We start from the raw sequence: 25,753 nt of genomic DNA on the forward strand, positions 1-25,753 counted from the left end.
TTTGCGAAGTTCAGAAAATTTGTGAAAACATGATTTTGAGAAAGTCAGTATCACAAAACCATCTAGCTGTAAATATGTTAATAATGAACATTTTTAGGGAAATTTTTAAAGCAATATATATGGGAAAATAGCAATTTACTCATGTCAACTTAGTGACTACTGCCCTTCCTCAATGTGGCTAAATATGCACACGAGTAGGTGTGAAAAATATGGGTGCAATGCACCAATTCTATAATGGCAATTGCATGCAAAATTGCTGCTATAGAATAGAGCATACATCAGCATGCGCATACCTAACTTTAGGCGTGAGCACTTATGCCATGTCAAAGGCTGGTGTCAACGGTCACACCTAAAGTTGGCAGCTGCAAGCATAAGTGATAGTATTCTATAGCTTATTCATGCAACTGCCCCTGGCCTGCTCACGTGCATGTCCCTTTTGTATTTGCACACTGCCCGATGACCAGAGCTGGCAAGTACGTGCAACAATGTGCTCACCGGCTTTGAACACAATGCGCATGCAAATGCATGCTAAACAGGGCATTACCTATTCCTCCCCAATGCTCAACAGGCAGCATGCCAAACTTTGGCGTTGCTCCTGCAGTAAACTCTACGCCAGCTCTGAGCTGGCAATAGGGTTTGCGAGCATTGAGGAGGAATGGGGAGCTCTGTCCAGCATGCATTTGCATGCTAGCAGGCTCCCCCATCCCCTCCAAAAGGAACAGAACCTGAGCCTCCCCCCCCCCCCCCCCGCAGGAGCCCGACCACCCACCCCAGGCCAGCGACACGGGGGCTAGAGCTCTGGTGGAGAGCTTCTCCCATATATGGCAGGGAAGTTCAACCCAGTACATCCCAGGATGCACTGGGCAGGGCTGGGCACTGCCATTTTGAAGGCAGTGCTGAAGAGAAGGGAACTTGCTACTCCCTCCTCCACCGCAAAGGTATGGGAGGGAAAGAGGGGGCCGCTAGACCACAAGGTGAGGAGGGGTTTTGGCTTGCGGCCCACTAGGCCACCAGGGCCTTATTTTATGTCAGTGGGGGTTGGAGAACACCCCCATGTTTCTGTCCTGTGGGGGAGTGGGGGCTCAGGGGGGCACTAGGCCACCAAGGCCTTCCAGTTGGAGGAAGCCCCTAGGTTTGACAGGTCCAGGCTTTTGACAGCCCCGACTTGTCAAACAAATGCGGGAGGATTGTGCCTGAGCGATCCTCCCACACTTTTACCCCATGGTCAGAGATAATAGCTACCTGGTCTCAAGTTCTGTCCCTATTGATCCTTCTATCTCTCTCCCCTGGGCTTGTGGGTGCTCTTCTCACCTCTCTGTCCCATGAGCTCAGTCATTCTTTATCTTGTCCAGATACACATGTTCCTGCTCCCCTGAAGAGAACCTGTCTTTTTACCTCGTTCATTCTTTCTCTCAAGATATTGTTTGAATCAGCAGCCTATCTCTGAAGCACCTTCATGTCAGCTCTCCCACCTGTCATAAAGCTTCCTTCTCTTCAAATTTCCATCTCCACCCTCCGATACAGCTCTCAGAACTACGAAGTCTTTTGCCTCGGGGCAATAACTTCTACTAACTGTGAGTAAATTAGCTACATTTATTCAATAAAGTAAATTTCAGAAAAAGATAACAGACTTCTGGTATTTGCTGCCGTGCCGAGGTTATGCAATCTGATTAATTTAGCACATGTCTACTTTAAGAAGATATTATGCTTTAAGAGATCAGAAACAATGCTTACTCCCTGCCCCCCCTCCCCCCCCCACACACACTAAAAAATACAAAATTATTTTCTAGTACAGGAAATGGCATGTGGCAAAAACAAAACTACAACCAAGAATGCCCAGGCACCCGATAATAGTTTTGTTTTTGCCATTCACCTTTTAGTAAAAGTGCTCCTTAGTTTTCTATCTTTGCCTCCTTTTCTATATGACTTCTAAGAATAAAATACTGAGCCCTCTATTCTGGGAAAATCAGAGGTGCAGAAGTAAATGACAGGTATAAATCTCCAAAGGCAATGCTATGTGTCCCCCAGACTAGCCCAAATGTCTTTTCTGCCGTGTGAAAATATCTCCACAATAGTCCCAGAGCTCAGGAACATTACAGAGAAGAGGCCTGACTGAACACTAGCTGTCAGCAGTATGGAAGTCATCTGAGCATGGAGGTGAAATCAAGATAATTACAGCAAATAAATAAAACATTTTCTATTTAATTCAAGTAAGATAAATTGAAAAAGTGCTAATGTATGTAATATGCATACATAACATTGTAATTGTAATTTGCAAACAATAAAATTATCATAATGGCTGTTATTTTAATACTTAGGGCCCGATATTCAGCCGTGGCAGAAAGCGACTTATAAGCCACACACAGCCACAGGCTGAATCAACTCTGGATATTCAATACCGGGCCATGTCCAGCTTCCGGCATTGAATATCCAGGTATTTGCAGCCACCCAGATGTTAACCGGGCTGGCTAGCAAACTGAATACCACGCTAACCAGATAAGAAGAGGCCCAGCCAAAACTCCACCCCAGACTGCCCCTCCACCTAGCCAGTTAGCGTCAATATTCAACGGCACTACCCGGTTAAGTACTGATGAATATTGGCAGCTGGCCAGCTCAGCAGAATTTAACAAGGTAGGAGCCTCTCCTGCCCCATTAAACCCCTTTGAATCATTGTTAACATTTAAGGGGGAAATTATCAGCATGGGCTACTGTTACATCAGGATATTTAACCACAAATTGGGTTATTTTAGCACACGGTCTGGATGTATAAAATGGGACCCTGTACTAAAATAATCTGACTTGTAGTAAAAAAAAAAAACCTGACTAGACAGTAGCCCACATTGATAAGTTCCCCCTTTAGAGCAGTGCTTCTTAGCCCTCTCCTGGAGGCAAGCCTATCCAGTTGGGTTTTCAGGTTTGCGGCAATGAATGTGCCTAAGAAAAAGTTGCATATCATGTCTTTCCAAAATGTATCTCATACATATTCATTGTGGTTATCCTGAAAACCCTACTGGCTAGGCATGCCTCCAGGAGAGGGCCAGGTAGCACTTATTTAGAGAAAGATCTCATTTGGAAAGGGGGTTGACAGTGCCCCCAAATTACTGTGGCAATTCAGAGGTAGATTGATTCTGTGGCAACACTTAGAAAATTCAGTGGAATTACATTTGTATACCTTTCCATATGAAATAATGAACTTTCTTATGTATGTCAGTTACTTATTTTGTTCTTTTTATGAGGTAAACTGTAGACCCCATATAACAAGGATGCTAAGATATTCAGCGACCACTCGTTAGGTTGCATTACCCTGCTCAGCCTCTCGGCCAGACTGTTGTTTACACCTGCCAGATAAGTGGCTTGGAGAAACATGCCATGACGGCGTGCCCAAAGCCACATCTGGACAGCTTCCTGACACAGAGGGAGAGATCCAGTGCCCCCCTGCTTGTTGGTATAGTACATCGCAACCTGATTGTCTGTTTGAATCAAGATGATTTGGTTGGACAGCCGATCTCTAAAAGCCTTCAGAGCGTTCCAGATTGCTCGTAATTCCAGGAGATTGATCTGAAGACCTGTTTCCTAGAAGGACCAGGCTCCCTGAGTGTGAAGCCCATCTACATGAGCTCCCCACCCCAAGAGGGATGCATCCATCGTCAGCACTTTTTCTGGCTGAGAAATTTGGAATGATCGTCCCATGGTCAAATTGGATCGGATCGTCCACCACTGAAAAGAATTGCGAAAGTCAGTGGACAGTTGGATCACATCCTCTAGATTCCCTACAGCTTGATACCACTGGGAAGCTAGGGTCCATTGAGCTGATCTCATATGTAGACGTGCCATGGGTGTTACATGAACTGTGGAGGCCATGTGCCCCAAAAGTCTCAACATCCGCCGAGCTGTGACCTGCTGAGATGCTTGAACTGTGGACACCAGGGAACTAAGGTTGTCTGCCCTTGTCTCGGGGAGATAATGCCGAGCTTTTTGCGTGTCCAGTAGTGCTCCAATGAACTCCAATTTCTGAACAGGAGTGGGATGGGACTTGGAGTAATTTATTACGAACCACAGTAGCTCTAGCACTTGACTAGCCATCTGCATGGACTCCATAGCACCGTCCTCCAAGGTGCTCTTTGCCAGTCAATAGTTGAGATAAGGACACACATGCATTCCAGGTCTGTGTAGCAATGCAGCGACTACTGCTAGACACTTTGTAAACACTCTGGGCACAGATGCCAGACCAAAGGGCAGTACACGGTACTGAAACTGCTGTGTTCCCAGCCAAAATCGAAGATACGTCCTGTGAGCTGGAAGTATCAAGATGTGTAAGCATCCTTGAAGTCCAGAGAGCATAGCCAATCATTCTCTTGAATCATGGGAAGAAGGGTACCCAGGGAAACCATCCTGAACTTTTCTCGGACTAGGAATTTGTTCAGGGCCCTTAGGTCTAAGATGGGACACATCCCCCCTGTTTTCTTTTACACAAGGAAATACTTGGAATAGAATCCCAGCCCTTCTTCCCCTGGTGGAACAGGTTCGACCGCATAGGCCTTTAGAAGGACTGAGAGTTGTTCTGCAAGTACTTGCTTGTGCTGGGAGCTATATGAATGAGCTCCCGGTGGGCAATTTGGAGGTTTGGATTCCAGATCGAGGGTGTATCCTAACTGGACTATTTGAAGAACCCACTGGTCAGAGGTTACAAGACGCCACCTTAGGTGAAAAAAACATTAACCTCCCCCCGACCGGCAAGTAGTCCAGCACGGACACTTTTAGTGTGGCTGTGCTTTGCTGGAGCCAGTCAAAGGCCCGTTCCTTGCTTTTGCTGGGGAGCAGCAGGGGTCTTAGGTGCATGCTGTTGACGAGAACGAGTGCACTGGGGCTGAGCCTGACCAGGCGGTTGGGATACCGGAGTGTACCTACGCCTAGCATAGGAATAGGGAGCACTCCGCGCCCTACCCCCCAAAAAAACTCCTAGTTGAAGAGGCTGTAGCCCGGCAGGAGAGAGAAGCCGTAGTATCATTGTGCTTCTTGTTCTAGTCAACTAGATCTTCCACCTTCTGTCCGTAAAGTTTATCCCCCCCGTCAAGGTACATCCACCATCCTCTGCTGGACCAAATGATCCAGGTCAGAGACATGCATCCATGAGAGTCTGTGCATCGCTATACCCTGAGCAGCGATTCTGGATGCCACATCAAAAGTATCGTAAGCGCCCCTGGCCAGGAGTTTACGCCTTCTGCTGCCTGACCACCTGGTGAAAAGGCTCGGCCTGCTCCGGAGGGAGAGCAATGACCAAGGTAGACAGCTGCCTCACCAAATTCCGCAAGTGAACACTCATGAAGAGCTAGTAAGATTGGATAAGGACAGCGAGCATAGCAGGCTAATACATTTTCCTCCCAAAAGAGTCCAAGGTCCTAGCTTCTCTGCCTGGGGGCGCCGAGGTATAGTCCCTAGTACTCTTGGCTCTTTTGCAGACGAAGTCCACCACCATGGAATTGTCTGGTAAATAAGACCTCATCAACCCAGGCTCACCGTGAATCCGATACTGGGACTTAGTCTTCCTTGGGATCACGGGAGCAGATAGAGGGAACGACCAGTTTCGCATAAGGACTTCCTTGAGTACCTTATGCAAAGGAGCCATCACAGCCTCCTTAGGTGGAGAGGGATAATCCAGGACCTCGAGCATCTCAGCCCTGGGCTCATCCTCCACCTCCATAGGGAATGGAATAGCAGTAGCCATTTCCCAGACAAAAGGTGTAAAAGAGTGGCTCTCAGGTGGAGACAGTCTCCTTTCAGGTGGAGAGGAAGGTTCACAGGGAATCCGAAAAGACTCATCACTACTACTACTACTACTATTTAGCATTTTTATAGCACTACAAGGTGTACGCAGCGCTGGACAAACATAGAAGAAAGACAATCCCTGCTCAAAGAGCTTACAATCTAATAGACAAAAAAAAAAGTAAGCAAATCAAATCAATTAATGTGTACAGGAAGGAGGAGAGGAGGGTAGGTGGAGGCGAGTGGTTACGAGTCAAAAGCAATGTTAAAGAGGTGGGCTTTCAGTCTAGATTTAAAGGTGGCCAAGGATGGGGCAAGACATAGGGGCTCAGGAAGTTTAATCCAGGCGTAGGGTGCAGCGAGACAGAAGGCGCGAAGTCTGGAGTTGGCAGTAGTGGAGAAGGGAACAGATAAGAAGGATTTATCCATGGAGCGGAGTGCACAGGAAGGGGTGTATGGAAGGTCGAGTGTGGAGAGATACTGGGGAGCAGCAGAGTGAGTACATTTATAGGTTAGTAGAAGAAGTTTGAACAGGATGCGAAAACGGATAGAGAGCCAGTGAAGCGCACTTGAGGAGAGGGGTAGTATGAGTAAAGCGACCCTGGCGGAAGACGAGATGGGCAGCAGAGTTTTGAACCGATTAGAGAGGGGAGAGGTGACTAAGTGGGAGGCCAGCAAGAAGCAGATTGCAGTAGTCTAAACGAGAGGTGACAAGGGTATGGATGAGGGTTTTGGTAGAGTGCTCAGAAAGAAAGGGGCGGATTTTACAGATGTTGTAAAGAAAGAAATGACAGGTCTTGGCGATCTGCTGGATATGAGCAGAAAAGGAGAGAGAAGAGTCAAAGATGACCCCAAGGTTTCGAGCTGAGGAGACAGGGAGAATGAGAGAGCCATCAACAGAAATAGAAAACGGGGGGAGCGGGGAGGTGGGTTTGGGGGGGAAAAGTATCTGGGATCTTCCTTTGACTCCCACGAATGCTCCTCTTCAGTATCAGAAAGCACTTCCCTAATGGAACTCCGAGACTGAGCCTGCCTGGACGCCGAGGATCGATGTTCTCGATGGCGATGTCAAGAAGCCGACGCCCGAATGTACTGCGGTGAAGCTTCCTCCACTGACGTCGAAGGGGAGTCGACCTGGGTGGCAGCCGACACCGGTGCTACAAGCGGCACCGAGAACGGGGTCCTCACCACAGGTGAAGGGCCAGATGGCGCTGCAGCAGATGGCGCAGAAGGCGCAAGCACCCCTGACACCAAAGCAGACTGGCACAGCAGTCCTTCCAGAAGTTCTGGAAACAGGGCCCAGATGTGCTCACGAGAGCCGCCATCGGAGAAGGCTGCGGGGCCGGTGGAGCAACTGGAGGCAGAATATGCTGAGGTTCAGGAGCAAGTACCTGGCTGCCAAGAGGCCAATGCATCGGCACCTCCTGTATGGAGGGGGAGCGGTCCTCTCAGCGCCAATGCTTCTCAGGTGCTGAATCCTTCAATGCCCTGGAGCTCCTGGCACCATGTGTCGAAGGAGATCGGTGAGTATGCCTGTCACCGAGGCTCCTCGGTGCCGACGAGGATGATGTGGAATCCTCATGTCTCCTTGGGGTCAGGTCCAACGAAGGTTGGTCCTGGAGGGCCTGCATAGCAGGAGGCTTCGAGACAGGTGGAGACCCACTTGACACCTCACTACTCCCAGCGCGACTTAGCCTCTCAGCAGCCATTACCTCTGCTCCTGACGTTGATGCTTCCCTCAAAAGACTCGATTGTGTCAATAAAAATGGCACAAAAAGGAGGAGAAACCCAACCATGTGGCCTAAAGTCGGCCACTTCGAAAAAGAAAGGAAACTTAAAAATGGGGGGAAAGACCAAGGATTTACTCAAAAAGAAACCTAAACTTTTTTTTTTTTTGAAAAAAAAGGGAAAAAAATTGCACACAGAATAAACTCTTTCCCGGGCCAGTACAAGGAGTACAGGAGGAACCTGCCACACCTCGTTGCGGAAAAAAAGTAACTGAAGTACGCGCTTGCGCGGAGGAAAGTCAGCCCATGCATGCGTGGTGCACACTGCACGCACACCAGAAGACTCTAGCAAAGGTTTTTGTTTTTGCTATGGCAAAATACCAGTTCCTGGGCCAACGCGGACATCGACCCATGTGTGAGAATAATGCAGCCTGCTTGTCCTCAGAGAATAGCTCATACACGATGAACCAAGTGTTATCACCATAAATCATAAAAATTATTTTTTATTGGTATACCTGAGGTGGTCACGTTTCACTCTCAAACTGTATCAGAAATAGAATTATATAGCAAATCCCAGAATCAAAAACAAGGTTATTTCAGTAACAGAATAAAACAGCAATTAAGAATTCAAAACATTCTCACAACATCTCTCACATAGCATTATAGCATAGGTCAGCCTGAGGGGGAAACGTGGCCACATCAGGTATACCAATAAAGAATAATTTCTACAATTTATAGTGTTAATATCTGATTCATTGTGCAAGTTATAAGCAGTTCCATGCCATATTGAGCTACATTATATAGTATATTTTGGGTGAAGGGAAAAGATCTTAATGAAAGGTACGGATTGAGGGATGGAATCAGAGAGGGAATGGGAGAGTGGTTTTAGAATGAAGATGTGGGAGGAGTGGGGAGAAGATTGGTTCAAAGATGGGTGGAGGAGAGAGATAGGACAGGGAAGGAGGTTTGGAAATGGAGACAGGAGAGAGGAAGGAGATTTTGAAGGAAGAGGGTTGGGGGCTTCAGGATGGGTAGGAAGAAGATTGAAGTATTCCATCTCTCATATACACATACATCCTGGTGCCAATCTCCTTCTCTCATACACATACACACACACACACACACACACACACACACACACACACCAGGGGCATAGCCAGACACCCAATTTTGGGCAGGCCTGAGGCCAAAGTGGGTGGGCACGACAACCCCACTGCCTTGCCCGGCACCTCGGGAGGGTAGCTTAACCATACTCCCACGACACCCCCCCCCCCCCCCTGATACCTTTAAATCTTTTCAGCAGTGAGCAGCAGCTCGAGTCTTCCCTCTGATGCAGCTTGCTTCTGAGGTGGCTAGATATGAACTTTATATGCAGAAGGCAACAATTCTGTTCAAGTAACTGAACTTTCTTTATTTGCTATGATTGCTACATTAAAGAATAGTTTGATTAAGAACTGAGAGTCTACTGGTAAAGTTTTTACTTGGGAATGGTTTAACTGTCTGTTGAAGCTTTGTCACCTCATCTAGTCTAGAACAGCACAAAAAATAGAAAATCAATCATTTACCAGCTGCGGTAAAAATGGCCTTAGCACAGCTTAGTGAAAGGTCCCCTAACTCTCAGTGAGCAAAATGGGACTTGTGCTAAAATAGCATGAGTTGTGATAAAATAACCCATCTTAGTGGTTGTCCATGTTGATAACTTTCCTCCTTAGCCACTATCTATCTGCATACATTTTATTTGGATAGATATCCAGGCAGCGGCACTGAAATTTGTTGCTACACACATAATTTTGGTCTCCGCCCTGACTTTGCCCCTGGGGCATCCCATTGCCATCCAAATAGTGTCACAGGAGTCTGTAAAGATATTCAGTAGTATAGTTTGGACATTGTTATTGAATATTTGTCTCAGCAGCATCCTAGTTAACAGTGGACCTTATCACAGTCGGGCTTCAGATCTCTCCACAGTACAGAAACTGTCCTGGTAACTCTCCTAGCCAAGTTCAAAAAGGAAATTGCATTAGGTAAAAACATACTCCTCTTGCAATTCGACTTGTCAAGTGCATTCGATATGGTTGACCATTATATACTATTAAGAATACTTGACAAGATAGGCATAGGAGGGAATATACTCAAATGGATCAAGAGTTTCCTAACCACAAGATCTTATCAAGTAAAAGCAAACTCAAACATATTACCATCATGGAGTACCGATTGCGGAGTGCCCCAGGGTTCACCTCTCTCACCCATATTATTTAATCTGATGATGATCCCCCTTGCTCATGCCCTATACAAGCATAATCTTAATCCTTTTCTGTATGCGGATGATGTCACCATTTACATACCATTCAACTCTAATCCAACAGAAATCACTATTGCAATAAAGACTAGTTTAAGCTTAATGGATGCCTGGGCATCGGCATTCAAACTCAAATTCAAGAAGGAAAAACCTCACTGCCTTATTCTCTCTTCTCACCACAAAACAAACCTCCCTTTATCCATAAAAACCCCGGAATATACTCTCCCAATATCGGACAAACTGAAGATCCTTGGAATTACTATTGATACCAACCTAACCCTGGAAAGCCAAGCCTCTGCCACCATGAAGAAAATGTTCCTTGCAATGTAGAAACTCAAATGGATCAAACAATTCTTCCCAAGGGAAACTTTCCATAACATAATTCAAACAATGGTACTATCACACATTGACTACTGTAACGCCGTATATGCAGGATGCAAAGAACAGATCTTAAGGAAACTCCAGACCATGCAGAATACGGCAGCTAGACTCATTTTTAGAAAGACAAGATTTGAAAGTGCTAAACCCCTACGCGAAATACTGCACTGGCTACCAATCAAGGAACGAATAGCCTTCAAAATTTGCACTCTGGTCCACAAAACAATCCATGGTCTGGCCCCAACCTACATGACCAAATTTATTGGCTTACCAACTAGAAACATCATCGAATCATCAAGAACGTTTCTAAACCTGCATTACCCAAACTGTAAAGGACTAAAATACAAATCAACACATGCATCCAGCTTTTCCTACATTTGCACCCAGCTCTGGAACGCATTACCTAGAAACATTAGAACTGTGAACACCCATCTAAAATTCCGAAAAGACCTCGACTCACCTCTTCCGGAAAGCCTACCCAGCAGACCCGAACTAATTCATGAACAATGCATCACATCTATCGAACTAAGAAATGAACAATACCCTTTCCACATAATCCTATTACTTCAAACTGTACAAATTTTACCACTCCAGTTATATTTAAGTGTATTTCTACCCTTATCCTACTCTGTATTGCTCACTAGAAGCTGTAGTCCCATCCCCAGAGACTTATCAACCTCATTGGGATTACTTCTCTCTATATGCTACTATATACTCATCCCAGAGTTGTATTCTCTTTTCCGGAACCTTATCAGCTTCCTTGCACCTACTGTTACTCTATTTTCCACTCTGTATATATTCCCGGAGTTGGTACTCTCCTCTCCAGAACCTGTAAGCCACATTGAGCCTACTGCTATGCGGGAAAATGTGGGATACAAATGTAATAAATAAATAAATTGTAGCTACCATTAAGATGTTATTTTACTGAACTCCAGTTATTAATAACTAGGTCTCATTGCATAAAATAGGACCTGGGCTAAAATAGAATAAGTTAGTGGTAAAACAATACATCTTAATAGTAGCCCATATTGATAACTACACTCCTAAATGCTCCTGAGTATTGACCCCTACGTCTTTAGAGGGAGAATTACTCTAAGAATACAAATTATACAGCCTCGCAATCACCATCATTTCATCTCTAAACAAGAGGTTTGAATTAAGTCTGCCAATATAGTTATCCTTAAGTCTACAGGAATTTTCCCTTTATTCCCACTTTAATAACCCATTCCCACCCTAAATGCCATATCTGGTCTATACAGCATCCCTCTCCGGTTGAGGGCCAGCAGGGAATTTCCTCCAAATCTAGCTTCAGCATCCCTCCTACACCACCCCTGTAGCAGCAGAAGCTTCTCTGCCTCCACAGAACTGGAGCACATCAACTTCATAACACATCTAAGCCATATCAATCATATTCAAGAAGAATCTGTGCCATTGTGGCCAAGCCAAGGGGTCAGCTCACAAGTCTATTTTCAATGAAGGCCTAGTACTACTGGGAAACCTTACCTCAAGAACTAGCCATAGTTGTCCTCCCACAAATGGATCTGCTTTGTAGAACATTCCATAAAACTTAACAACATTCGGATGATTAGGAAGTGATTGTAGGATGTTGTGCTCTGCTTCAATTTCCTCATCAACGTCCTAGGTAAAAAGACAAGTCCAGTTCATACATTTGCATACAGTAATAGTCAAGTGCAAAGACTAGGGTTGCCACCTCAGTCAGGTTAACCCTAAAAGCCTAATCCAGTTTTGGTTTTGTCAAGATGCATGATGGGAGTTGTAGTTCTGGTTTTCCTAAGAAAAGTAGGACATATTTTCATGTATACAATGGTGCAAATTGAAGCACATGGTGCCATAACATGTCAAGACAGCCCGGTAGACTTTTTGAGTCACATTATGAATATTTGAGACAGCTTGGTGGATTTGTTTTGTTACATTTGTTACATTGTTTTGACTCATTCAATTTTTTTATAAGCTAGATTCTTTGAATGGCTGCTATAAATAATGATAAAACAAAAAGTCCACAATTGCAAGGGGGAGATGACCCACAGAACCAATAAGGCAGCATTTTAAACTTATACAAGAGTTAATAACCCCTCGGAGCAGCACCGGGTTCAAAATGTCACCTGTGACCCCTAGTGGTAGTCTTCCAGTACTATCACTAGAGGTTATTCTGCTCTGCTATATGAGATTAGAGAATGGCCTGCATCTTTTGCAGCCTGCCTGGATATCAGAACGGCAGAGTCACGGCATGCTCTGGTAATGGACTGTGGACACTCCCCAATTCTTCTCATTCCAAAAAGGGAAAATCAATTTCCATGCTTCAATGACAGGCTGGCTGCTCCAGAAGGTCACTGAACACTACCTGCTACCTTGTGGCAGTGCAGTTCTGAAGAGGAATGGAAAAGTAAAATTAAAACATGGACTTAGAATAAAAGCAACATCTAATGTAAAATGTATTTATTTATAAAATTTATAACACGCACCATCTACTATTCTGGGCAGCTTACAGAAGTCACATACATAATTAAGAGAAGGGAACAAGTGAGTCTTCATTCAGCCTTTTTTTATATCCAGTACTATAGTAGCAGATTAGTTTTAAGGAAATAAAAGACAGAATGTTTTTAATAAACATTTTCTCTTTCTATTCAGTCTGAAAGGCCTTGGAGAAGTGAAACAGAGCCATAACCATTCCCCCCGAGTGCCCTGAGGGCCCAGCAAGGCGGCAGAAGGAGACCTCTCTAATTCAACAGTGTGATTCGATATCTCTCTCTCTCTCTCTCTCTCTCTCTCTCTCTCTTTCTCTCCATCTCTGTACAGATTGAAGATCTGAAGAAGAGGGCTAGATTCCTGCACCTGCATTAATAGGTCTGGCTGAAAGAGGTTCCAGCACTATTGGAAGAGGAAGCAGGACAGTGTGGTTGTAGCGGCTGGCCTTACGGAGTTTAAGGGGGATTTGGACAGATTCCTGAAGGAAAAGTCCATTGAACATTATTAATTTTGGGGGGGGGGGGGGGTTGCCAGGTTCTTGAAGCCTGGATTGGCCGCTGTCAGAGACAAGATGCTGGGCTTGATGGACCCTTGATCTTTTCCCAGTATGGCGGTGCTTATGTGCTTATGTGCTAAGTACCAAGTGCTCACATATGTTGCCAGAACTGGGGAATAACCACATGAATGCATTTACCATAGCAGGCCCAGCCCTTGCCCCAGCAACAACCAGCATCTAGCAGCAACCTGCCACAGTGAGAGCTCATTTCTCTCATATGCTACCAGAAAAATTAACGCAGAGGAAGGAGATGTACGTGCTGGAACAAACTTTCTATTCTGAGTGAACTGGAAAAATAGTTCAAGAAACAATCGTCCTTACATAATGATTATTCTTGCCATTTTACCATGCACATTGTGTTCCGTGTACACAGGCTATCGAACACATAAGCACTAGATTTGCAATGTAATTCTGCCTGAGGACATCCGAGAATTGAAGAAAGAACATTCTCCAGAGTTTGTGGTTCAGTCTGATGTAATTTGCTCATTTGTGGAGTTACTCATTCTTTTTACCCCCATTTTCCCCATTATCTCTTGGCCCTCTCTTAGAAGGGTATATCAAGGTATACTGCACAGAGATGTACATTCTCTCCATCAAAATTATGCATCTCAAGTGATAAGTAAAGCTTGCAAGCTCCCATGCACAGTGAACTGATTAAATTCAACTCTGGGAGACATTTGACTCTTTTTTTTTTTTTTTGATACAGTAAATTGAAAATAATTGTGGCTGCAAAGGAAGCACACGCTTGCACTGAGAGGAATACAGAGCAAGCACTACAGAGAGTGGCTGTCAGGGAAGTGCTTGCTGATGACAGAGGAGCAGCATGGAATTAATACTAGGGAGAAAGAAAACAGCCGGGAATAATGAGCAAAAAAAAAAAAACCCTTACAAATATATTGTAGTATTTTGCCCTCCAGCAGGCCTCAACCTTATTTGAGATTAAGGAGTCACTTCTGTGATGAGAAGATGATTCAATTTTCATGGTCATTAAATCCTTGATCTCTCTACTGAGACTGCCATCTAAGATGCCAATTACTAGCAATTGTGATGGAGGCCTTTAGTGACATGGAAACCTCTCATGACAGGATATTTAATTCAGAGCAAGAGTCTATTAAACTATGATGTGATGGACCTACTCACTTTCATTTCAGCTCATAGACCCAACAAAAAGGTACAAACGCCGTGATTTGAAAGCTGCTAATGAAACATAACTTATCCTCCTTCACTTATCACACACAGCCGCCACTAACACCACCTATTGAAAGGAGTGGCCTAGGTGCACTTTTAGAAGGTCAACTTGTAATTAAACAACACAGTCAATGGATAAGAAGATACATTTAAAAGGGTGTACATGAATGGTGGTCAGTGTGTGTGTCATTGGCATAGCTACAAGGGGCCACAGGGGCCTGGCCCCCCCCCCCCCAAATTTCCTCTGGGCCCCTGGTTTTGCTGGTGGGAGTCCCCAACCCCCACTAGCTGAAGCCTTGTCCAGTGCCGGTCTCCGGCGCCTGCTGGACAAGGCTTCAGCTTGCAGGGGTTGGGGACCATTCCTTGGGCTAGTTTCAGGGTCAGGGAGGCTACAGAAGTCCCAAGGATGGAAAGTCTCTGCTTCACAAATAGCAATGCATAGAATCACTATGCAGGTCTGCCAGGATTCAGAGGTAACCTCACATGATGTGATAACCTGCAAGCGAGCCTTCTCCTGAGTAGCCTCCACACTCTGGAATGCACTCCCTGAAAGGCTTCGCTTAACACAAGACTATCTATATTTCAGGAAGCAGGTGAAAGTTTGGCTTGGCTCTTTAATGGAAGACGTAAATGACACTGGCTGCACATTCTGTAGCAGGACATGTTTACCCACTCCTACCCTAGCTAAGATAATGTTAAAGCACCTTTCTGACCTCATTTACAACTTTCTTTAAATTAATTTTCTTACTCCTGTGTACTCTATCTTACCAATCTATATGTTCCATCTTTGCTTATACTCTAGGCTTTCTATGAAGATGTTTTATTACATACTAGTAAAAAAGGCCCGTTTCTGTTTTAAAGGAAACGGGCGCTAGCAAGGTTATATTCATTAATTTTTTACCTGGGGCATTGTTGCTGGGGTGTTCCGGGAGGTGGAAGAAGTGGGGCTGGTGTCCGCAGCGGGGTTTCTTCGGCAAGGCTGGTGCAGAGCTGATGCAGTATCTCAGCTGGGGCAGCGATCCTGGCCATATCGGGCTGAGTTGGGAGGTAGGTGCGGGCGGCGATTTGGGGCCGTGCCTGGCGCGTTCCTGCAGCGGTGATCTGGGGAAGGTGGCCGGAGCGTCGGCGGCATTTTTGCAGCCGCTTGAAGAGAGAAGGGGCGGTCCAGACTGGAGTTGTCGGTCGCTAAGGCCGCAAGAGTAGCAGAGCAGGTGCAGGGGCGGCGTGAGGAAGCGGAGAGGTCCCTCCAGTGGGGTTTTGGGCGGTTGGTGGTGTTGGAGCGGCGTGGACCAGCTATTTGGTGGTGCAGGGCGCGTGCCAGTTCGTGGGATTCGATCAGCTGTGTGGGTTTTTTTCTCTCACCCGGGATCACGTCATAATGCGGCCACTGATGTCAGTCTGATCTACGGAGCCTAGTAGACCAACTCAGAGGGAGCCACGGTCTCAGGCAAGACAGAACGTTGGAGGTGAGAGTTATTATATAGGATTGTGTCGAAATTGTAATGTAACATACTGTGCCATACTTTGCATTGTTTGAATAATTTTACTGCTTTAATTGTCTATTGCTTATGTTTGACTTATTCTTGCTGTACACCGCCTTGAGTGAATTCCTTCAAAAAGGCAGTCAATAAATCCTAATAATAAATAAATACTTGATTCCTGACTGAGAGGTGTCATAGAGATGGCTGGGTTAGGCAAGGCTAGGATTATAAGAATGGAGATAATGACAGGATATTCTGAATGAAGGCTTGTAGTATCACAGGCCAAACAGAGGCTAGTTCAGATTTAGCAGGAAGCCAAAAGAAAAGTGTCCAAAAAATTTTTTTTTTTTAAAGGAAAGAGAGGTTATGATGTACCTCTCTTTGTGGGCAAGTCACTTACTGCCCCCCCCCCCCCCCCCCATTTACTAAGCTGTGCTGGTGGCTGCCTTATGCTAATGCCGACACAGCCCGTTCACGTTGAATGGGCTGTTTTGGCATTGCCACACAGCTTAATAAACAGGGGGGGGGGGGGTTACATTGTAAGCCTTTTAGGGAGAGGGAAATACTAGTGTATCTGAATGTAACTGGCCTTGAGTTTCTTCTGAAAAAGTGTGAGCTAAATCCAAATTAAACAGGCATCCAGAACCAGCCCCACTAGTGCACAAATCCTCCTGTGCAATTTTACTCCTGCTGCAAAGAAGGTATGAATGGGTGCATGGACATGCAAATTCCATCCCCACTCCACGTAACTCATACCACACATGTATAAGTATGCATAATTAATAGTGAATTTATTTATACATGGGCAATTTCATAAGATCCTTTTCTATGTGCAAATCATGCTTTACATAAAGAAAATGCTTTATCAAGTTGCTGCTATAGTTTATACGTTGTGGTAAGCTGGAGCATTTAACACTGTGTTTATATAACAGCGTGACAATATAGAGAACTCCAGAGCAAGTTGGGTAGCTCTGAAACAAAGTGAGTTCACAAGAATGCTGGGAGTTGTAGTTCCTAGGAATTCTGGCTTAGTGGGAAGTGAACTCACAGAGTCAAGCAGTCTCAGAGCTCAGGAAAAGACAATAAAGCATGTGGGGCCAACTTCCTTTTAAAATAGCATCATGGCTAGAAGCTGTGCCTGGGGTCTGTGCCTTGGAGCTATGGCTTAAAATTGGTAATGCAATTTAAAGATGGTAGTGTGGCTTTTATAAAGCTAGGAAAGGTGCAAAAGCTAAAGGGAAGAATCCTATGAGGAAAATGTTTAGCCTGACTGGAAAACGAGCTGCGTGGGCATAGAACTGAAGATGTCTTGTAGATCCTGTAAGTGTACCTTACAAACCAGCAGTGAGTTTGATATTTGAAGCCACAGGCTGAGTGTCTGCTGTTAAAGCTATAGGCAAAAGTTTAGACCAGAAAGGGTTTGGTACGTTTTGACAGGAAGAAAGCACTTGGAACAATATCATGCAAGAGGCTATAAAAAGTTGTTAAAAAGTCTCCCATCTGACCTGTTCACTTAAATGTGTAAATAAAGCATGTTCAAAGTACATCTGGGTCCAGTTATGATGGAGGCTCTAGAACTGAGTTCGAGCCCCTGCTTAAACATAAAACTTACATATATTGTACAAGAGGCACCACTCTTGGAATGCTCCAAGTCCTGCCCCCACCTGGACATGTATTTCTGGATATTTTATTTATTTATTGGGATTTATTAACAACCTTTATGAAGAGATTCTCCCAAAGTGGTGTACAGCAGGTACAGTTTAACATAAAACTTTCAATTTTGTTAACAGTATAACAATAGCCAAATGACCAAATATAAGAATAAATACAATCAATTAGGTAAACTTGGAAATGGCTAATTGAAACCCAGTAATAGGACTAACATTAAGCAGTATCAGAAATATTCACATTTAACAGCACTGTAGAACAATCATATAATAGAAATGAGAGTACAATGCAAATGATAGCATAATAGACAGCATAGAAGAACATTCAAATAACATAGATATAATACAATGTCAGCACAATACCAACGGAACACCTAATAAGCATGCATTAGAGGATTTGAATATCAAATGTGATGCTGTTATTTCTACAATACAATGAGACATCTTACTATGTAGACAGAGGCCAAGTGCAGATATTTAGATGGAAACAAAATGGATAGTACATATAGCAATTTATATATCCAAGGTTATACACTGAACCCCCATGAATTTTTTTAAGTACTTATTTAACTGATGCCATGGTTGACCACATCAGTGCTTTTTGAATATCAACTTCAGCATCTGTAGATACACAGAGAGAAAGAGAAAGTGTGTTTGTACCACTTCATCATTCATAGATTCATAGACAATATTCTGATACTTCTCCTTGGTTTTGTTTTTAACAATGCAATAAGGTTTTGCATTTAACACATGGTAGTTGCCCAAATTAACACACAATGGTCTAGATGCTATATGTCATGCCTAAAAAATCATCACCGAAAAAAACTGTGCCTAGGCATATTCTCTAAACCATGTCCTGTTCCTGGTGGTGTCTGCTAGAGCCAAGCTCTGTTTCTGAATTCTGTTCCAGCCAATACCTGATCCTGATTCCTGCTACAGCCAAGTTCTCTTCCTGTTTCTTCTCCAGCCAAGTCTTGTTCCTGCTTTGTCCTCAGTCTTGCCTCAGTTTGTTCTTGCTTTGTCCCCTAGCCTTGTTTCTGTGTGTTCCTGTTGCCTCTAGTCTTCGTTCAAGCTCTAGCCCTGCATTGTCTGCCTTGCCTTGTCTTGTTTAGCTCTTTGTTGTGTCTGGATCCGGTTCTTGCCCTGCTTAGCCATTCCTTATCTGAACTCAGTTCTAACCTTGGTTCCTTGTTTTTGCCTTGTTCCTGCCTGGGTTCAGTTCTAGCGCTGTTGTCTTGCTCTCCTTGCCTTGATTGGGTCCAGCTTCTGTCCTGCCTGTCTGCTTTGTCCAGTTTTGGAGGGTGGCAGTGGATGATTGGGGGGGGGGGGGGTTTGTTCCTGTGAGTCTTGCTCCTGAAGCCTTGCTCCTGTGTACTGTGTTCCTGGTTCCTGCTACAGTCAAGCTCTGATCCTGATTCCTGCTGTAGCCAAGTTCTGTTCCAGGTTTCTGCCACAGCCAAGCTCTGTTCCAGGTTTCTGCTACAGCCAAGATCTGTTCCTGGTTTCTGCTACTGCCAAGCTTTGTTCAAGGTTTCTGCTACAGCCAAGCCCTGATTCTGATTCCTGCTATGGCCAAGCCCTATTCCTAGTTTCTGCTACAGCCAAACTCTCTTCCTGTTTCTGCTATGGCCAAGTTCTGTTCCTGGTGCCTGCTACGGCAAAGCCCTGATCCTGTTTTCTGCTACAGCCAAGCTCTGTTCCTAGTTTCTACTCCAGCCAAGTCCTGTTCCTCCTTAGTCCTCAGCTTGTTCCTGCTTTGTCTTTTAGCTTTGTTTCAGTGTTCCTGTTGCCTCTAGTCTGCTTTTAAGCTCTAGCTCTGCACTGTCTGCCTTGCTTTGTCTTGTTTAGTTCTTTGTCATGTCTGGATCTGAGATCTGGTTCTTCTCTTCCTAGCCTTGCCTTACCTTTCCTGAACTCAGTTCTAGCCTTGTTTCCTTGTTTTGCCTTGTTCCTATCTGGGTTCACTTCTAACGCTGTTGTCTTGCTCTCTTTGCCGTGTCTGGATCCAGCTTCTGTCCTGTCTGTCTGCTTTTTCTAGTTGTGCCTAGCCTTGCCTTGTCCAGTCCTGTCCAGATCCAGTTCTTGCCTTGTCCTTGTCTTGCCTTTTCTTGACCCAGTTTTAACCTAGTTCTGTGTCTTGCCTTGTTCTGCCTAGGGTCCAGTACTAGCCCTTTGCCTTGCCTGTTGTACCTTGTTACTTCTGCCCTGCCTAGTTTAGCCTTGCCTAGCCCATCCTTGTCTAGTCTTGCCTGGTTTATTTTAGCCCTGTCTTGTCTAGCTGTCCCATGCTTTCCCCAGTTCTGTCTTGGTTCTTGTTCTGACTCCTGCCCAGTGCCAGCCCAGGAGACTTGTCTGCCGCAGTTCCAGCTCCAAGGGCTCACCTACCTTGAATTTGTAAAAAAGGAGAAGGCTAGATTTAAATGTATATACTAGGCAAACAAATCTTGTGATTCATTTGATATATATGAATGTTAAGGCTTGATGGAGTTGATTTGAGTGTTTGATACTCACAAGGTTTGTTTGGCTAGTATATATTGAATTTGTAGATTTTTAGCAAAGACATTGCTGACACATAATGTTTGGTCCCAAGCTGCAGCATTTTGAGTAACCTGAAATGGATGCAGAGCATTGACAGAGATTCCTAAGAATAGCCTATTACAAAAATTGAGGTAAAAAATAACCATTGCATGAAATACTGTGTGTAGATTATCAAGATTTTAAAATGTTTCATTCAGCCTAATAACCATAAATTAAAAAAAATTCAGTTTTCACTGACTTAGCAGTGTGGGCTTTTACAATGGTAAGAACATGCATATTTTCACATGATGTGAGTGTAAGTATGTTTGGGGGAGGGTTTAGGGCAGAGTATGATCAAAGTCATGAGTTAAAGATTTGAGTCAATATTCATCTATTGCAGGTAGCATTGATTTAAACACCAATATACTGGGCCACTATCTAGATAACAAGCAATGCTTAATATCCAGGTAGAGCAGTGAGTGCTGAAAAAGAAAAAAACAGAGTAGAAAAAATTCTCACATGGTCTTCTGAGAAGCAGAACGGTGAGGGAATGTCGTCCAAAACAAAAGGAAAAGAACCATATATTTATTTATGTATGTATTTATTTATTTATTTATTTTATTTGTATCCCACATTTTCCCACCTATTTGCAGGCTCAATGTGGCTTACATAATGCTGTAATGGCGATTGCCATTTCCGGATTAAGAAAAACAAAATGGTTGTTAAGTGACAGAGTAGATTAAGCAATCAAGTGTAACAAGTTCCTTTCTGACATGAGAATTAGACTGGTATTGCTATGGAGTTCATGAATGACAGGGAAAATTAAGCAATCAAGTGTAGAGAGTTCATCCTGGAATGAGAAGTAGAGAGGTATATCGATAAAGTTAATTAGTGCCAAAGTAAAGTTAAGCAATCCAGTGTCGAGAGTTCGGTTTTGTCCCATTCTGGTATAGGTTTCCTTGTCTGGTATTTAGGATGGATCATTGTAGTATGCCTTTTTGAACAAGTTGGTTTTTAATGACTTTCGGAAGTTTGTTAGGTCGTGTATTGTTTTGATGGCAGTCAGCAGGGCATTCCATAATTTCACGCTTATATAGGACAAGCTGGATGCGTATATTATTACTACTACTACTACTTAACATTTCTAAAGCGCTACTAGGGTTACACAGCGCTGTACAATTTAACATAGAGGGACGGTCCCTGCTCAAGGAGCTTACAATCTAAGAGACAAGTGAACGGACAGTCCGATAGGGGTGGTCAAATTGGGGCAGTCTGGATTTAGTGAATGGTAAGAGTTAGGTGCCGAATGCACCATTGAAGAGGTGGGTTTTAAGCAAAGACTTGAAGATGGGCAGGGAGGGGTCTTGGTGATTTATATACTTATATATGTTGATTTATATTTTAGTTCTTTGCAGCCAGGGTAATGAAGATTCAGGAACGTGCGTGCTGATCTTTTTGCGTTTCTGGTTGGTAAGTCTACGAGGCTTGTCATGTAGACCGGGGCTTCGCCGTGAATGATTTTATTAACCAGGGTACAGATTTTGAACGCAATATGCTCTTTGAGTGGGAGCCAGTGTAGCTTTTCTCTTAGGGGTTTGGCACTTTCGTATTTCATTTTTCCAAATATGAGTCTGGCTGCAGTGTTTTGGGTGGTTTGGAGTTTCTTAATGAGTTGTTCTTTACATCCAGCATAAATTGCATTGCAGTAGTCTAGGTGGCTTAGCACCATTGATTGTATCAGGCAGCGGAATACTTCCCTTGGGAAGAAAGGTTTTATTCTTTTGAGTTTCCACATTGAGTGGAACATTTTCTTTGTTGTATTTTTCGCTTGGCTTTCTAGTGTGAGATTTCGAGAAGTTTAGTGATATCAATTGGGAAGTAAAATGTACTTTCGCTCAACTACAGATATTCATGGCATGAAAGATCAAACTCAAAAATGGACTTCACACTGCCATTTGAATCAAGCAACAGCACAGATGCCAATATACAGCTTATTGGTATTGGGTATGTGGTCTGATCTCAAGTAGAGGATCATTACAATATTATTACGTGACAACAATATTGGACTGTGTGACTCCTGATGCAGGCACCACCACCGAAACATAACTGCCCGTTTTTGAGTCTGATCTTCCATGCCACGAACATCTGTAGTTGAGCAAAAGTACCTTGTACTTCTCTGTTGAGATCAATAAACTTCTCGAGGATATATGGTTCTCTGTGTTTTGTTTTGGATGACATTCCCTCACTATTCTTCTTCAGAGGTGCAGTGCATGTCACCACTATCTGGATAGCAGCAAAATTCAAACTGCTATCCAGATAGCTATCTAGATAATTTTAGGAAAGCAATTTTTGTGGCTTAACTTTATCCGGAAAGCAGGCTCAATATCTCTGTTAACCAGATAATTTCCCACTTCGCTTTCTTATCAACTTGGCACTATCCGGATATTGCTGAGGCAGTTTGAAAGGACATTCAGTGGCACTATCTGGAACAGCCCAACCATTAGGAAGGACTAGATAGTCATCTAGGGCCACAGCTTGTTGGGGGGGGGAGAGCATCTTCAGTCAAAAAAACAATAGGTCCTTGCAACCACTCAAAGTTAGAAAAGTAACAGAGAGTACATTTAGCAGCAAGGAGGTGAACAGTTTTCAATCTGTCCACTTGCCCATATTATTTTGAGAGGGGTGGTATTGGGGCGATCATGATTATTGAGAGACCCATGGGGCCCGAAAGTTAATTGGGAGAGGCACCAGGCTGAATTTTTGTCTAGGGTACCTCAACTCGAAATAGCCTCAGTCAGAATCAACCACCCCCAACCTACAGGATCAACTAAACATAATCCTATTTTATAGACCACCGGCTAAATGGCCAGATGCCCAGATACACTTTATGGACTTCATATCAAACACCTGCCTGTCCTCCCAAAACATTCTTATAGCAGGAGACATCAACCTTCATCTGGAAGACACTAACACAAACAATGTATACGAATGCAAGGAATTCCTTCAACTCTGGGGGATCCACTGGCCTAACATGCAACCTACCCATAAGAGAGGTCATACTTTAGACATTATTACCTATAAATTTTCTTCAGAAGCGAACCTCACAAAATGGACAATCGCACAGTGGTCAGACCATTACAAGGCAAACACTTCCCTTCTTTGGAAAGCAAAAGAAACACAACACAAACAAGAAAAAAGAACATACACCACGAGAGGCAAAATAGACCCTTCAACTTTCTGGCAACACATGTATACCGATGAATGGACAACAACCCCAGACTCACCCCAATTTGTACAAGAATGGGACAACAGATGCAAAACAGTTCTAGACAAAATAGCACCACTCCAAACTAGAACCTCACATAGGAAAAGCTCAATCCCTTGGTTCAACGAAGAACTGAAAGAACTAAAAACACAGGTTAGAAGGCTAGAAAGAGCCTGGAGCAAAAAAAAAGATGAGCACACACTCAAAGAGTGGAAACAGCTACAAAGAAAATACAAATACAAAATCAGACAGACCAAAAGAACGCACTACAGAACTATCATAGGACCAAACTACAAGGACACCCATAAACTCTTCTCACTTGTGAATAATCTCCTAAACACCACACAGGTCACTTCGAATAGTACAGAAACCCCATCGGCAACCAACCTAGCGAAATATTTCGAAGAAAAAATCATAAAGCTCCGAGGCATGATACCAAGCAATACCACGGAGTACACAAGCATTCTTGAATGCCTAGACCCGAAACCTGGGGAATATCCAGCCGATCGATCATGGACTGACTTCGACCTGATCTCAGTAGATGAACTTACACACTGGCTTGGAAAATATTCTAAATCTCAATGCAAACTTGACATCTGCCTTACCAGCTTATTAAAAGCAGCCCCCAAACGATTCACAAAAGACCTCACGAATCAAGTAAACTACAGACTTTCAAATGGTCTCTTCCCCACGGACAAAGGAAATATCCTTCTCACCCCATTGCCAAAAGATGCCAAGAAAAGCACAATGGATTTAACCAATTACCGACCAGTTGCTTCAATTCCACTCATAACAAAACTGATGGAAGGCATAGTGACGAAACAACTCACGGAATACCTGACCAAACACTCAATTCTACATGAGTCCCAATCAGGATTTAGATCAAATCATAGCACTGAAACTGTATTAGTGTCTGCAATGAACTCATTCAAAAAAACAATTGCAACCGGCAAGAATATACTCGTACTACAATTCGACATGTCCAGTGCTTTCGACATGGTAGATCATGGAATACTATTAAACCTGCTAGAATACTTTGGAATCGGAGGCCCAGTTCTCAAATGGTTCAAAGGATTCCTTACCACCAGATCCTACCAAGTAACAACGAACAATGATAGATCACCACCTTGGACACCGGAGTGTGGAGTTCCTCAGGAATCCTCCCTCTCGCCAACAATCTTCAACCTTATGATGATACCACTAGCCAAACTTCTAGCCAACCAGAACCTTAACCCCTACATATACGCGGACGATGTCACTATCCACATCCCGTTCAAAAGTAACCTAAATGAAATTACCAATGAGATCAACCAGAGCCTCCAAATCATGCACTCCTGGGCGGACTCATTCCATTTAAAACTGAATGCAGAAAAAACTCAATGTCTAGTTCTCACCTCCCAATACAACACAAACAAATACCCTACCATAACCACACCTTACTGCACACTCCCCATCTCAGAAAATCTGAAAATTCTTGGAGTCACCATTGATCGATACCTCACACTCGATACCCATGCGAAGAATATAACGAAAAAAATGTTCTACTCGATGTGGAAACTCAAGAGAATAAAACCTTTTTTCCCAAGAAGCATCTTCTGTACCCTAGTACAATCATTAGTAATAAGCCATCTGGACGACTGTAAAGCGAATGCTACATACCTGTAGAAGGTATTCTCCGAGGACAGCAGGCTGATTGTTCTCACTGATGGGTGACGTCCACGGCAGCCCCTCCAATCGGAATCTTCACTAGCAAAGTCCTTTGCTAGCCCTCGCGCGCCCGCGCGCACCGCGCATGCGCGGCCGTCTTCCCACCCGAAACCGGCTCGAGCCGGCCAGTCCAGTATGTAGCAAGACAATACTCTTAAGGGAAGACACAACTCCAAAGGGGAGGCGGGCGGGTTTGTGAGAACAATCAGCCTGCTGTCCTCGGAGAATACCTTCTACAGGTATGTAGCATTCGCTTTCTCCGAGGACAAGCAGGCTGCTTGTTCTCACTGATGGGGTATCCCTAGCCCCCAGGCTCACTCAAAACAACAACCATGGTCAATTGGGCCTCGCAACGGCGAGGACATAACTGAGATTGACCTAAAAAATTTACCAACTAACTGAGAGTGTAGCCTGGAACAGAACAAACAGGGCCCTCGGGGGGTGGAGTTGGATCCTAAAGCCCAAACAGGTTCTGAAGAACTGACTGCCCGAACCGACTGTCGCATCGGGTATCCTGCTGCAGGCAGTAATGGGATGTGAATGTGTGGACAGAAGCCCACGTCGCAGCTTTGCAAATTTCTTCAATGGAGGCTGACTTCAAGTGGGCTACCGACGCAGCCATGGCTCTAACATTATGAGCCGTGACATGACCCTCAAGAGCCAGCCCCGCCTGGGCGTAAGTGAAGGAAATGCAAACTGCTAGCCAATTGGATATGGTGCG

General features: G+C 44.2%; 1 protein-coding gene across 1 annotated transcript in view; it reads right to left on the reverse strand.

The window, feature by feature from the left end:
* The window catches only part of MYO3B (myosin IIIB), a 634,284-nt gene that overhangs the window by 601,532 nt on the left and 6,999 nt on the right, over positions 1–25,753 (reverse strand). The window contains 1 exon segment of the mRNA XM_030210853.1: positions 11,668–11,802. Coding sequence (XP_030066713.1) covers positions 11,668–11,802 — 135 coding nt within the window.

This window comes from Microcaecilia unicolor, chromosome 7 (assembly GCF_901765095.1).
Source record: "Microcaecilia unicolor chromosome 7, aMicUni1.1, whole genome shotgun sequence".
NCBI classification, from domain to species: Eukaryota; Metazoa; Chordata; class Amphibia; order Gymnophiona; family Siphonopidae; genus Microcaecilia; species Microcaecilia unicolor.